The 14819-nt window shown below is 44.6% G+C and overlaps 1 protein-coding gene across 2 annotated transcripts in view; it reads left to right on the plus strand.

Moving 5' to 3' along the window:
• The first annotated feature begins 384 nt into the window (after window positions 1-384).
• SLCO5A1 (solute carrier organic anion transporter family member 5A1) overlaps window positions 385-14819 on the plus strand; it is a 114848-nt gene continuing 100413 nt past the window's right edge. Inside the window, exons 1-2 of one of the 2 annotated variants that reach the window (XM_019726187.2) lie at window positions 385-602; window positions 2215-3607. In XM_019726187.2, coding sequence (XP_019581746.2) covers window positions 2698-3607 — 910 coding nt within the window. In that variant the 5' untranslated portion in view covers window positions 385-602; window positions 2215-2697. The remainder of the gene's footprint in view (window positions 603-2214; window positions 3608-14819) is intronic. The other variant, XM_019726176.2, reaches the window with a different exon arrangement.

Raw genomic sequence — 14819 nt, forward strand, 5'->3', positions numbered from 1 at the left:
TCTCGCGCTTTTGAAAGTGTCTTTCCTTCTGCCTGGAAATGAAGATCGGACAGGTTAGTGAATATTAAGCTCTCCAGTAGCACCTGTATAGGATTTACCGCATTGTTGTAGGCAACTTACAGGGGTATTTCTTCCCCCAGACAGCAGTTTCTTAGCGGAGGGATCCTGTCCTGTTCATCTTTGGTCTCCAGAACCTGCTGTGGTCCCTGAGAAATTCTTTATTCAGATTGGGCTCTCTGCCTCAGCAGCTGACTTTTTTGGAGACTTGCTCCCTGGGGGCTTCAGTGCTCCTCGCCCTCCCCCACCGCGCAGGTGAAGGGCAGCTGAGTGGCTTCTCGCCTGCCTGCGCGCCTGCGCCCTCTGCTGCTCGGCTCCCGGCGCGTCGCTGTGCGCGTGTGTCTGTTTCGAGAGGAAGAGAGGCTTGGGTGACAGGCGAGGCGTGAGCGAAGAGTTCAGCCTGAGTCACAGTCTCATTCACTGATTTCTCGGCGGCTGGACGGAGGCTGCCTCCCCAGGCGGCTCCCAACTCTTCCTGCTCCCGCACCGTCTGCACCGCGTGGAGCTCCACTCTCCGCCAGGCCGACTGACAGACAGACTCCCCAGTGAGTAACCGCTGCTTGTGAGCGCCGGCAGTCCTGTCCGACCCCCCCCCCCACCTTTGTGTGTGTGTATGTGTGTGTCTGCGCGCGCGCAGGGGGTGTCCCTGGGATTCCACACCGGCTCCGAGAACTCCCTGCTGGGCTACGTGGGTCCACCCGAGTCTGCGCTGCGTTGTGGGTGCCCGCCCCGGCAGGGGCTCGGACGCCCCCGGCGTGGGAGGGTATTTGCCGGGATTCCCCGACTCGGCGCGGCTGCTAGTGGGGTTCCCCGAGAAGGCGCCTGGTCCGGGGGGCGGCGGGGAAGCCGGGGCTGTGGGAGGCTGGCAGGCGGGGAATCAGCCTAGCGCAGGTCTAGTCCGCAGAGCCGAGCGAGACGCTGGATCGGCCCCTGCTGCCGCCCAGTCTCCCCGCCTCTCTGCCTTCCCCTTCCTCCTTTCTTTTCTCGGCAGCATCACAAAAGCGCGCTGCAGAAGGAAACCCAATGCAGCGAGCGCAGCCCTGCTCTCCTCTCCCACCTGGTGCACATCGCCCTGCGGGAGGCAGGGGGTGGGAGTCCCCGAGATTAGGGGTGGGGGCTTACTCCGGGGACACACCTGTTTTCGGCTCTCGCTGAATTCAACCTGGTGCGGGATTGGAACCCGCGAGGGGTTCCAATACTTACACGCCGGTGTGTGTGTGTGTGTGCACGCGCGCGCGCGCACCTCGGGCCCACGCTCGCGGGGTACACTCGGTGTAAATAGCACACCTCTCTGCCGGCCCCCTGGAGCCAGGACGGTTCTGTGGGCTCCCCGCGCGCCGTGTGACAGCACGCTCGCGTCTCTTTGTTTGGCTTCTGCCCCCGCAGCTCTACCCCTCCGCAGGGCAAACTGATTTTCGGTTTCGCTTGACACTGCGCGCCGGGACTTAGTTTGGGCTGTGGCCTCAAATGCTCCTGGTATTTGTAATTGAATAGTTCTTTTGGGCGGGGGGTTATTTTTAGTGCTGGGAATAAAGAGGCAAGCACGTTGACCTTTTTGCGGCTGCCTTAGGCTTTGAATAAGTGCCTCCGGTGGAAGGAGCAGACGGATTCCCAGCCAGTCCTGCACACGTGCCTGCGGACAAGTGTGCACACACATTTCCGCACACGTCGCTTTCCCCCTTTCTTTTCTTTCTGAAAATTGGGACTGGGAATGCATCGTGTTTGTAAAAAGAACTTTCCTTTGTTCTTTTGGGCATTTTCTATTTTGAGTAATGGAGTAGGAGTGCCAAAAGGTTGCAATTAGTTCACGCACAATAAAAGACACTGCCTCTGAGTCAGAGCTGCCAGGTTGATAATTATTAACATATACAGATGCGCTGTAAAAGCAGATGCGCTGTTTAAGGCAAAAGGGGCGGGGTGGGGGCCGGTCAGAGGTAGGCTACGAGGGAGGGTCTTTGCCGACCGCCTGCTGCTTATTGTTCCGGCACTAACGGCTGCAGCCTGCAGCCTCTTCCTCCTCCAGGGCTGAGCTCCTCGTTGGTCCCTCGGTCCCAAGTGGGACTGTCCAAGTCACCCAGTGCTGGCCCCTGGGGTTCCGGGATGCCAGCCCCAGTGGCAGCAGCCCTTCGCTGATCTCTCTCTCTCTCTGCTTTGCAGGGGGGCATCTTTGCGCCGGAGGCTGTCTCGAGCCGAGGCGGCAAGGACAGGACGCCTCTGGCCCAGCCAGCCGGGAGGGATGCGGCGTGGACATCAGCGCTAAGCGCCCCACGCTGGGCACGGGGCGTTTTCGCTCCCGGCGGAAGGCCGAGCGGCGGCGGAGGGGATGCACTCGGGACGCGCAAGGCTCCTTTCGCGAGCTACTGCCCCGAGGTGGACCCCAAGCAGGGCTCATCGCAGGACCGCGAGGACCCCTGCCCCCCGGGGCACGCGGCTGCGGAGCCTCGGGGCCGCGTCTGAGGCCAGGATGCCCTGGGCGCCTCCCTGCTGGTGAGGATGTCCTGGGGCCTGGGTCCGCATCCCTCAGCCCGCGTCCCTGGTGGGCACGACTGCGTGGGCCCGGCTTCGGCCTCTCGTGCGGGTGGATGAAAAGCGCTGGAGTCCTTGAGTGCGATCAGCGATCGAATCTGAATTCTAAGAGCCATGGACGAAGGTACTGGGCTGCAGCCCCAGGTGGGAGAGGCGCTGGAAGCCCGGGCCACAGTAGGAGCTGTCCAACAGAAGTGCGAACCGGAGACCTTTAGGTCCAAGAGTTTACCCGACCTGAACAGCGCCTCCTGCAGGTCAGAGCTCAGTCCTGCGAGTGCAGGCTCCAAGCCAGGCTGTCCAGATTCTTTGAGCCACCAGGAGTTGAAACAAGGCCTGAGCCGGCTGGCCCCCAGCCCCTCTGCCCCGTCCACGTCGGCAGAGATGGCAGGGCTCGTGGACTGTACCCACAGGGTGGACGTCAGCAAAACCATATCGGTGTCGTCTACTTTGGCCGTGCTCCAGGGGAGAAGGTGCCTGTACGTGGTCCTCACGGATTCCCGCTGCTTCCTGGTTTGCATGTGTTTTCTGACCTTCATCCAGGCGTTGATGGTCTCCGGGTACCTGAGCAGCGTCATCACCACCATCGAAAGGCGCTACAGTCTGAAGAGTTCCGAATCAGGGCTGCTGGTCAGCTGCTTTGACATCGGGAGCCTGGTGGTGGTGGTGTTCGTCAGCTACTTTGGTGGCCGCGGTCGGAGACCCCTGTGGCTGGCGGTGGGTGGACTTCTCATCGCCGTGGGGGCTGCCCTCTTCGCTTTACCTCACTTCATCTCGCCTCCCTACCAGATCCAAGAGTTGAACGCCTCTGCCTCCAACGACGGCCTGTGTCAGAATGGCAACTCCACGGTGACCTTGGAGCCACCCACCTGCCTGAAGGACTCGGGAGGAAATAACCACTGGGTCTATGTGGCTTTATTCATTTGCGCGCAGATTCTCATTGGAATGGGCTCCACACCTATTTATACCCTGGGACCAACCTACTTAGATGACAATGTCAAGAAAGAAAACGCATCCTTGTACCTAGGTGAGTCTTTCCTGTCCTTTCAAATAAGCTTGAAGTCAAAAATCGAAAGGAAACACCTTCACGTTTTCCTGGAGACCATATATATATGCATATATGTTATACATATATGTTATAAGCATTAAGTTTCAGTTTATTTATAGTTTGGCTTTAGGGTTGTATGTTTCATTTTGGGAGAGAATCAAATAGTTGAGAGCTCTCTGCATTAATTCTTAGAGTCACACTTCACACTCTTTTGCCAAGTAATGCAAACTTTTAACTATAAAGGAGTGATTCTCTCTCTCTCTGCCCATCTTTGCAAAAGCTCTAATTGATCACATTTATCTTTCAATAGCTGTCCTGGTAGAAAGGTTCTGGAAGGAATAGAGAAGTAGCTGGTATGTGGAATGAAGTGTTGGAGAATTTAATGCTTTCATCTACTGCTGCTTCTCATTCCTCTCCCCAGCAGCATGGGGAGTGGGGTATCCAGACTCCATAAAATGTGCTTTATTGCCTCCATGACTGTATTTCTTACATATCACCTGCATCACTTTAAGGAAAAAAAAAAAAAAAGAAAAGAAACAAACTTGAATGATATCATATGACTATGTTATCTTGATGTAGAAGCAACCTCGCAAATTGTAAAGCTTATCCAAAGCTATTTTTATTGCTGGTTGAAGACCTTCAATTACATGAACCTGGGAGCAGAATCCATTATTTTTTTTGCATTTGGTGAGTTGATCTGCATGAATCAGCCCCCTGGACAGGGGTGCTTGGGTTAAGTACACGGTACACACGTGAGGCAGGCAGCAATTGCAGTGGGTAGGAAAATGTAGTTCCTAGAAATCTGTGGGTTGTCAGCACCCCTCGATACTAACTGCCCCTTCAAAAGTGAAATTCTAAGAGATGGATCTGAACCCTTGAAAAGGATGAATAGCGGTCATGCTGGATGTGATATTTGCTTTTCTATGTTTCTCTACTGGAGTCCAACTAAAAGAAGAGAAAAGATTTTACTTCATAAGAAAAAAGGTAAATAACTGAATACCAGCATTTAATATGTGGTGATAGCATCTTTGGTGTGGGAATAATCAAGTTTCAAAGGACAGCGAAAATGATACCCATTTAAGAGAGCTATGCTTTTTCCTTAGTGCTAGTACTGTCCTCGGAATCGGTTAGAGATGGTGTCTGAGCCGTTTATATCCCTAGTTTCTTGCCCAAATGCGTGAGCACAAGAATTTTCAAATTCATTTTTATTACTAAATGAAAGAGAAAGAAATTTCCACTTAGGGCAGAGAGGGAGGAATCACTTGCTTGGTACTTTGCTTCTATGTCTTCTAACATTTATCGTGACACAATTTCACGTGTACAAAAAGTTGAAACAATGATACAGTGAACACCAGTATATCCACTACCTAGAGTTAGTGATTGCTCCTTTTGTCATTTGCTTTACCAACCTGTGTGTGTGTGTGTGTGTGTGTATGTATGTATTTTTTTTTGGGTGTGGGGGCTAAGTCCTTTGAAAGTAACTGCAGACACCAATAGGCTTCAGCATGTATCTACTGAAAATAAGGACTTTCTTTGATATAACTGCAGGAGATTTAACATCCTAAGAAAGTTAATAACCATTTCCTAATATCATCATCTATCTAGTCCATATTCAAATGCCCTCAATTTTCCCCTCAAAGTCTTTTATATGTATCTTTTCAAACCAAGAGCCAATCAAGATTCATTCACACATTGCATTTGGCTTTTTAGCATTTCATAATCTACAACAGTGCCTCAACTTTTTTCTTTTTCCATCATATCGGCTTTTGAAAGGACAAGGCTAGTTGATTTGTGGAATGTTCCACATTGAAAATTTATCTGATTATTTCCTTGTGGTGTATCTTACCTGGTTTTTCCATTCCCTATATTTTTTGTATATTGGAAGTTCAGTCTAAAAGTTTGATTAGACCCAGACAAAACATTTTTAGTTAGACCACTTCATAGGCAATGCTGTGTTTTATATTACACACATCTGTCCATTCATTAGTGATGTTTAGTTTAATCACTTGGGTGAGTGGGTGAGTGCCCGGTCTGTCTGTTGTAAAGATACATTTCTCCTCTGAAATAGTCGTCTTTAGAATGATACCTTGATCCCATTCTCTTTCATATTCTTGCTGATTTTTGCCTCCATTTACTTTGAAAACTTGGATGCGAGGGAGCTTCCATCCCACTTCTGGGTACCATTGACACAAATTTGTTTCATCAGAAGCACAGGCAGAGCCCTACACAAAAGGAGAACATCTAAGAGCACTAGTAAGAGCCCGAGATTGTACTTTTCTGGTAGGGGTTGCCCAAGAAGAAAAAGAGCAAGTACATATTATGTCCGTGTTCTGTGCTGGACGCGGTGCTACTTTTGGGAAGACCAAAAATGAGACGTATTTCCAGCACCCGAGGGGCTTTCATTGTGATGACGAAGTATAATTCCAGGTAGGGGTGTGAAGTGACACGTGCAAGGAGGTGGAAAATTATACAAATGGCATTTGTTCTGTCCCCCTCTTTTAGATATTGACTAATAATAACAATTTTTTTGGAAAAAAAATTTGATGCATGCCTTAGGATACATTCTCTGAGAATGTATCCTAAGAATTCTGCTTCATAATCCTGAGAATTCTCAATGTTGAGAATTCTGCTTCATAATTACTGGATCACAGTAAAAGCTCCAGTGGTTTGAGTACCAGGAATCTTCCACGCATTATTTAATGTTTCCTGTGGTTTTATGATAAGGGAGTTGGTTTCCCTATTTTACGGATGAGGAAACCGAGGCTCAGAGAGTTTCAGTGACTCCTTACCGGTTTCAAACCCATGTGTGTCTCACCACAGAGCCCGTGAGCTGTCCTCCATGCTGTGTGTTCTTTCGCTGAGCCTCTCAGCGTCAACTGAATCCAAAGGCAGTATGTGCAACTGAGTTCTGAGAATGTTGCAGAGCTAGCCTGAAGTCACCAAAACAAGATCATTCTGTAAATCTTTTAAAGCAGGTTTTATAGGTTACCTGTGTATAAATTCAAATAAGAGAGACTACTATGTTAAAATAGGAGTGGTAACCTATTACGATGTGGGATTTTTTCCCCCTAGTAAACAACTACCGTATTTCCCTGAAAATAAGACCTAGCCGGACCATCAGCTCTAATGTGTCTTTTGGAGCAAAAATTAATATAAGACCTGGTATTATATAATATAATATAATATAATATAATACCAGGTATAATATAATATAATATAATATAATGCTGGGTCTTATATTAATTTTTGCTCCAAAAGATGCATTAGAGTTGATGGTCCAGCTAGATCTTATTTTTGGGGAAACACGGTGCTTAAATATCTGTTACTTTTCACAAAACGGTTTTTCTCGATTACCTTTTTCACTACCTACTCCTTTCTTAACCTTTTTGTCAGTCTTTCTAACTTCTCATTGTAACTACAGAAGGGGGAAAAAAGCAGGTAGCAGGTAAGTAATTGCATGTAGGAGCAAATGTCTCAGTTAATGTTAAAACCATTGAAATGGAATGTAAATGTGTATCTTAATCTTTTGCAGGTTTGATATTAACGTTCTGGCAGCTTTAACTGTAGAAGGATGTGGTTATAGATGAGATACAGTAGCCTTTACACCCACTAAATGCCCTAACTCTTCAGCAAGGAGAGAGGTCTGGTGTTGACCTGGGGCACAGAGAAAGCTTTGTAGGTATTAAGAAGTAAAGTTAGCAATGAGCCCATGATTTGTAATTGTATCTTAAGGAGAGAGAGAGAGAGAGAGAGAGAGAGAGAGAGAGAGAGAGAGAATGTGATCTTTTGGTAGCAAGAAATTCATGAATCAATAGGAAAATGAGAAAGAGTGGTAGTAGGAAAAGAGAAAAAAAAGGATGCATTTCTAAAATAGAAAACACAACTTTGATTGAGTGATATTCAGAATAAGTAATGATTGGCACGGGTCCAAGCAGTGTGGGGACAGCCGTTCCAGCTCCCTGGTGTGTCAGCCCTGAATTCACACCACACGGAAGGGTCCAAATGGCCGTCAGCACCAGAGGAGGATGTAGAAATCTGTATGTTAGTCTGACTCCACCAATGACTGGTCGTGAGACTTCAGACAAATCCCTTGCTTTTCTCAGTCGCTCTTTCTACATGAGGATTATTATGTTTGTTTCTTTCACTGTGATATTTTGTGGACCACGTGGGATTATGTGTGTGCAAGCATTCTACCCACTGGAAGAGGTGGTGTTTTGCTCTGTGAAAGCAGAATTCACACTCAACCTAGAGGGTGGCCAGAGCAGGGAAAGAGATTTTGAGTCTGAAAACCCTTACACATATCTTTTTATAATTGGAAAAAAGGAAAGAAACATTGTGTAGGATAGTAAAACAGTGTAGGAAATCACTCGTCGGAGCATAGGAGGAGAATCTTGATCGTTGTTGCAGCCACGTTATGTTCTGACTAATTGAACTTTCTGAGAACCCAGGGTTTTATCACCAAAGCTTTCTGCCATCAATCTTTGACGGCCATCTTTCTTTAATGTATGAACATTTCTGTGATGTATATTTGTGCTTCGTGTAACATAACAAAAGCTCTTTGGAAGTTGAGGGGCTCTGTGGTGTCCCCATTTCACCACTGTGTGTCTTCATTTGCGTGCAGAGACTGTGGCAGGATGTTTGCTGAATAAGAAGTGGTCCCCGGCCTTGCTCAGAAGTAATTGTTAGTGTTTTAAAATAAACTCCTGGTGGCTTCTCTTTTTTTTTTTTTACATTTTCTCAGTCTTTTAAAAGTAGAATGAACTTTTAGTTGACTTCTATTTCAAGATTTTATAGTAATATAAACATATATGTACATACACACAAATGCGTGTATTGTATATATATATATATATACACACACATATATAATGTTCTTTCTGACATATATTGCTCTTTCTGAGTGTGAAAACCCTTAAACATCTTTTTTATAATTGGAAAAAAGAAGTCACTCCGCAGAAATATATAGGAAAACCTTGATCAGTTTTTAGCCATGTTATATAGAACAATCTATGTCTCTATATACGATTTTGCATACAGTAATTAAAAGCAATGAAAGAGGCCGGCCTGGTGGCTCAGGTGGTTAGAGCTCCATGCTCCTAACTCCGAAGGCTGCCGGTTCGATTCCCACATGGGCTAGTGGGCTCTCAACCACAAGGTTGCCAGTTCAGTTCCTTGAGTCCCGCAAGGGATGGTGAGCAGTGCCCCCTGCAACTAAGATTGAACACGGCACCTTGAGCTGAGCTGCCACTGAGCTCCCAGATGGCTCAGTTGGTTGGAGCGCATCCTCTCAACCACAAGGTTGCCGGTTAGACTCCCACGGGATGGTGGGCTGCGCCCCCTGCAACTAATAAGGGCAACTGGACCTGGAACTGAGCTGCACCCTCCACAACTAAGACTGAAAGGACAACAACTTGATGCTGAATGGCACCCTCCACAACTAAGATTGAAGGGACAACAACTTGACTTGGAAAAAAGGCCTGGAAGTACACACTGTTCCCCAATAAAGTCCTGTTCCCCTTAAAAAAAAAAAAGCAATGAAAGATACATATATGTATCTTTTAATTCAATGTTTTTTAGAGCCACAAAACCAAGTGTCTCTGTGGCTTTGACTAATTAGGGGTTTATTTATCTTGTGCAACAAGCTGGCTGGGGTGGGCTGTCAAGGGCTGGTACAGCCTTGGGTGGTGCCAGCTAGCTTTCTCTATCCCTCAGAGAAGGAGAAAGTGGAGGAGGCAGCTCCTGCTTACTCTCAAGGATGTCCCTTGGACCAGAATGGAGTCCCCTGGCCTTTTCTAGCTAACATGATTTTGGGGAAGGCAAGGTTTAGATTTTTCTAGTCTGTATGGAAGAAGAAGGCAAGTGAGCGGAGGGTGGGGTAAGTATGAGTGGCCTCCAGCTGTATCTGCCACACTGGTCATGTTTTCCCTTTTGCCTCAATAGCCAGAAAATTTAGCCCCACCCCTTCCTTTTTTCTAATCAGTATTAATAACCTACCCAAATAAAGGTGAAGAAACATACCTGGGCATTTGGATTGTTCGATTGTGTCTCTTTGAGGAGAGACTGCACTATTTGGAAATGGGGACTGTGGGTCCACGTGGACGTGTTTTGCTGTGTGGAGTGCTCCTGCAGGAGCCATTACTCTCACCCAGCTTTTTCCAGCTCCTCGTTCTAGAGAAAAGAGACGGATTTCACAGCCGTCTGATTTCCTCCTCCAAAGCCATTTGCAGCTCTCAGATGTTGTGCATTATGAACCTCAGTTCCCTGTGGAAAACTGCACAGGTCATTCTAAACAGTGGTTCTCATCTAGGGGTGGGGATTCCCTCACCCCCAGGGGGCTCACTTGGTAACATCTGGAGTCAGTTTTGATTGTCACAACTTGGAAAGGGGTCTACTGGCATTGAGTGGTATTTCAGCCAGTGTTGCTGTGAAACATCCTACAGGGCACAGCACAGACCCCGAAAACAAGGGATTATCCTGCAAAAAATTGTCACTAGTGATGCTGTAAGCATTTTTCATCTTAAGCACTCAAGTTTCTCTGTTATCTGGGGTTTCTGATATATTGAAACTGGACATAGAACTGTCTCGGTCATAGAGTCAGAAAGCATTGACTATTTGGACGGGAGGAGACTCAGGAAAAACATTTCTTTGTGAGAAGGAACTTCAGCTTGCAAGCCAGGGATAGGAAATACAAATTAATTGTGCATTCCTCACTACTATAACATTGCTCAGTAGATTCCCTAGTATCTATACTGCATTGTGTTGTTAGTAGGTTGTGAGAAATACTATAGCGTGCCATAGCAGATCATTTTTAGTGGGTATAAAAATATGAAGAGTTTCATGGTTTTTATTGTGACTTCAGTTCCCATCAACTTAAAAAAGTTTCTACCCATAGAGATTTCTAGACCATATTATTGAAGTTGGGGATGTTGTAACCCTTGAAGAAGGAATGAGTGTGTGTGTGTGTGTGTGTGTGTGTGTGTGTGTACTAAGGGGAGTGATATTCCATTTCCCTATATATCTGACATCTGTTTTAGTGGTGTTGGCTTTAGTAAAAGAAAACACTGAGGTAACAAATTCTGGAAAACCATAAAGCAATTAATCAGCGTTCTAAAGCAGAACTCACCAACCAAATGATTGGACCTCAAGAGGAGATATAAGATAGATTTAATTAGGGGTTATAAGACCTACAATTTCTCTTAAGAATAAATGAGAGCCTAATTAACTAAAAAAATACCCCCTATCTGATATGATTTCATATGTGAGGTATAACAACGGCCATTTTTCATACCAAATATTTTTGAGTGTTCTGTGTATGGCAGGCATTGTGCTAAATGCTTTATCACCTTAATTCATCTTCAGAGCAATTCTATGTGGCAGTTACTCCCCACCCCGTTTTTTGTGGTAAAATCTCTCCCAAAACATGTGTTAAACTAATCAACCATTTAAAAGCGTATGAGGTCTGACAATTAAGTTCGCGAACTCATCCTAGAAAAAGCGCTACATACCTCATTGCTGAATATCACTACGGTCACCTTTGAATATCACTCCCCTTGGGAAGCTATGCACCGATGCCAGTGCCTAGTCCACCCTTCAAAGCAATTTTGGAACTCTTTTTCTGGAATGGCCATCAGAGCTGTCGTCATATTACCCCTGATGTCCTGAATGTCATCAAAATGTCTTCCTTTCAATAGCTCCTTAACTTCAGGTAAAGAAAGAAGTCACTGGGGGCCAGATGAGGTGAGTAGGGAGGGTGTTCCAGTACAGTTATAAAACTTTTATTTATTTAAAAAATAAAAGCATAAAGATGTCACCCAAGGCCCCACAACTAATCGTCTAGGAAGTGGCAGATCCAGCTAACCATACAGCCTGTGCTGTTGATCACTCTGCCTTTCTGATGTGGTTACTTTCTTTCGTTTTTTTTCAACTTTTTTTTTTTTTTTAAATTAGTTTCAGGTGTACAAAACAATGTAATATTAGACATTTATGATTTCTATCCCTCACACAGTGATAACCCCTCTCCCCCATCTACTACCCCTCTGACATTGCACACAGCCATTACATTTCCACTGTCTCTATTCCTAATGCTGAACTCCACTTCTTGTAACTATAAAATTATAGTTGACATTCATTATTGTTCAGCTTTAGCTTCAGGTGACAGTGCAGAGATCAGGCATCTACACCATCCAGGAAGTGGTCTCCCTAATGGGACAAGTGTCCATCAGATACCCTACAAAATCTTTACATTATTGATTACATTCCCCAAATTGACTTTCGTACCCCGTGGCCATCTTGTGGTTACTGATTGTGCTTTCGAGTCCCCTCACATTCCCCCTTATCCCCACTCCCTCTCCCATCTAGCAACCCTTAGTTTTTCCTCTGTGTCTCTGAGACTATTTCTGATTAGTTCATTCATTTATTCTTTTCTTTAGATTCCACATATAAGTGAGATCATATGGTATTTGTCTTTCTCTGTCTGACTTATTTAACTTAGCATAATGTTCTCTAGGTCCATCCATATTGTTGCAAATGGGAAAATTTCCTTCTTTATGACTGTGTAATACTCCACTGTATAAATGTACCAGTTTCTTAATCCAGTCATCTACTGACGGGCATTTTGGTTGTTTCCATGTCTTGGCTATTGTATATAGTGCTGCAATAAACATAGGGGTGCATAAACTTTTTTGAATTAAGAGTTTTGGATTTCTTCAGATAGATACCTGTGAGTGGAATTGCTGGGTCATACGGTAGTTCCATTTTCAGATTTTTGAGATACCTCCATACTGTTTTCCATAGTGGCTGCACCAATCTGCAATCCCAGATAGTGGCCATCTTGGTGGGTGTGAGATGATATCTCATTGTAGTTTTGACTTGCATTTCCCTAATGATTAATAATGTTAACATCTTTGCATGTGCTTATTGGCCATTTGTATATCTTCTTTGGAGAAATGTCTATTTAAGTCTTTTATCATTTTTTTATTTAAAAAATTTTAAAAAAATATTTAAAAATTATAGTTGACGTATTAAACCCTTATCGGATATATGACTTGCAAATATTTTCTCCCATTCTATAGGTTGCCTTTTCACTCTGTTGATTGTTTCCTTTGATGGACAGAAGTTTTTAAGTTTCATGTAGTCTCATTGTTGATTTTGATTTTGCTTCCTGTGCTTTTAGTGTCATATCTAAAAAAATCATTGCCAAATCCAGTGTGTGGAAGCTTTCCCCCATCTTTTCTTGTAGGAGTTTAATAGTTTTAGACCCTATATTTAGGTCTGTGATCCAATTTGGGTTAATTTTTGTGTACGGTGTAAGGTAAGGGTCCAACTTCATTCTTACTGCACGTGGATATCCAGTTTCCCAGCACCATGTGTTGAAGAGGGCATCCTTTCCCATTGTGTAGTCTTGGCTTTCTTGTCGAAAACTGGAAGCTGCTTTTATTTTTCACATTTTATAGATGAGGATATCAAGGTGAAGTAATGTGCTCAAGGTCATCTAAAAAGTGCCAAAACCAGCACCTAAGGTCATCATCCAAAGCCTGCACTCTAACTTTCAAAATTATGGAGAGGGAAAGGGAGGGAAAAGTTTATAAACTTCTGGTGTGATTTTTGCCAAGTGTCTTAATTTCATTATCTATAAAAGAGATGAGGAGGCAAGGCTAGTGGCTTCTTAGATTCCTATCGCCTCTTATGTTCTCACGTTCTGTGTCTGTTCAGCCTGGCTTGATATAGTCTTGTTCTGGAATTTGGGACTCGGATCTGGAGAAGGGTTGTAGCCTGTTCTGCCTTTCCTTGAGCCATCAGAAGCTAGTCTCCTGGGCGCTTCCTGCACTCCCTCCCTGGTGGCTTGAGCAATGCTGCCATGTGACAGTTGTCCCCGGGGAATCAGGCATTCCTTTTGCTCCTATTTCAGGCAGCTGTGTATTACCTGATGGGAAATTCAGAGTCTACTTCCCCTCCTGGGAGTTATGATTGCTTGTGAAACTGTCACCCTGCAAAAATGCTAATCCCTGTTACCTAATATAACCTAGAAAGGCAGGTGCAGGCTACTCTTGCTTAAAAGCAAAAAGGGTATTCATGTAATTAATATTTTCAGCAGGATGAAATTACATAATTTGCAAGGTTATGAAATTGAACTGTATAGTTCCTGGCTTCCTTGAATATAGGAATTCTTAGCTGTGATACTTTAATAATAATAATAATAATAGTTGAGTCTTTTTCTATTTTTTTGGACTTGAATTTTTATGAAGGAAATAGAAGTTTTGAGGTTTTCTTTTCTTTCTTTTTTTGTAAGAAAGGGGAGAAATTTAAGTGAATAAGACCGTAGGTAGTGAATTCTACACCTCAGACTTTCTGGCTGTAAATCAATGTCTGATCAATGAATGTATAAAGTAGAACCAATAATTCTCATTTGCAAAGTATCTTTACATTATTGGGTGAAAGATATTTGCCTTTGTCTAGAAATATGCTTATGTCCCTGGTGTGTAATTTTAGCTGGAAGGGGAACCTTTCCTGATTTGAATTGCATTTTCATGACTTTTGTTTAGGGTGGAGGACAGCAGTAATTTTTTAAAAAGATGCAACAATCTTCCTGAAAAAAAAAAATCTGAAACATTTCCTATGAGAAAGATGTACTTAAAAAATATGCAAATCTTAGAGCTAATGATTCTGAAACCTGGTTTTGCTGGTTTTAAAGATGTCTCTAGTGATTTTTGTCCTTGTGAAACTCTCGAAAGAAATTTGTCTTGATGTTTTTAGGAGGGGTGGAAGGCAATAGTAGCTACATGTAAGGAGGGAAGAGTGACGGGTTCGCCCCTCCCAGAGGCTGGAATCAGGATTTTTGGTTTGCAGTGTTCTCCCGTAGGCCCACTTTCTTTCCTTTTAGGTTCTAGAGCCATTGTCAGGGACAGGTGCGTGGGACCCTCACGTGTATTCTCGCGAGACACCTATTTATAATCACTTACATAACGTCATCTTATACCACTTCAGCAATGACTAATTGGGGACTTCAACCTCCCAGGTCATCCGTAGACGTGATAAACCATATGTGGCTGGCTAGTTACTGACGTGTAATTACTGATATGACTTTTCAGGACCTCAGTTTTCTTTTTATGTACAATGATCCAGTTTGACCATACCAGAAGACTTCTAAAGTGATCTATGTTGATTGCTTGAAGCTTGATTAGGGATTTGGAGT

The sequence above is a fragment of the Rhinolophus sinicus genome, linkage group LG14, assembly GCF_036562045.2.
Source record: "Rhinolophus sinicus isolate RSC01 linkage group LG14, ASM3656204v1, whole genome shotgun sequence".
In the NCBI taxonomy this organism is placed as follows: domain Eukaryota; kingdom Metazoa; phylum Chordata; class Mammalia; order Chiroptera; family Rhinolophidae; genus Rhinolophus; species Rhinolophus sinicus.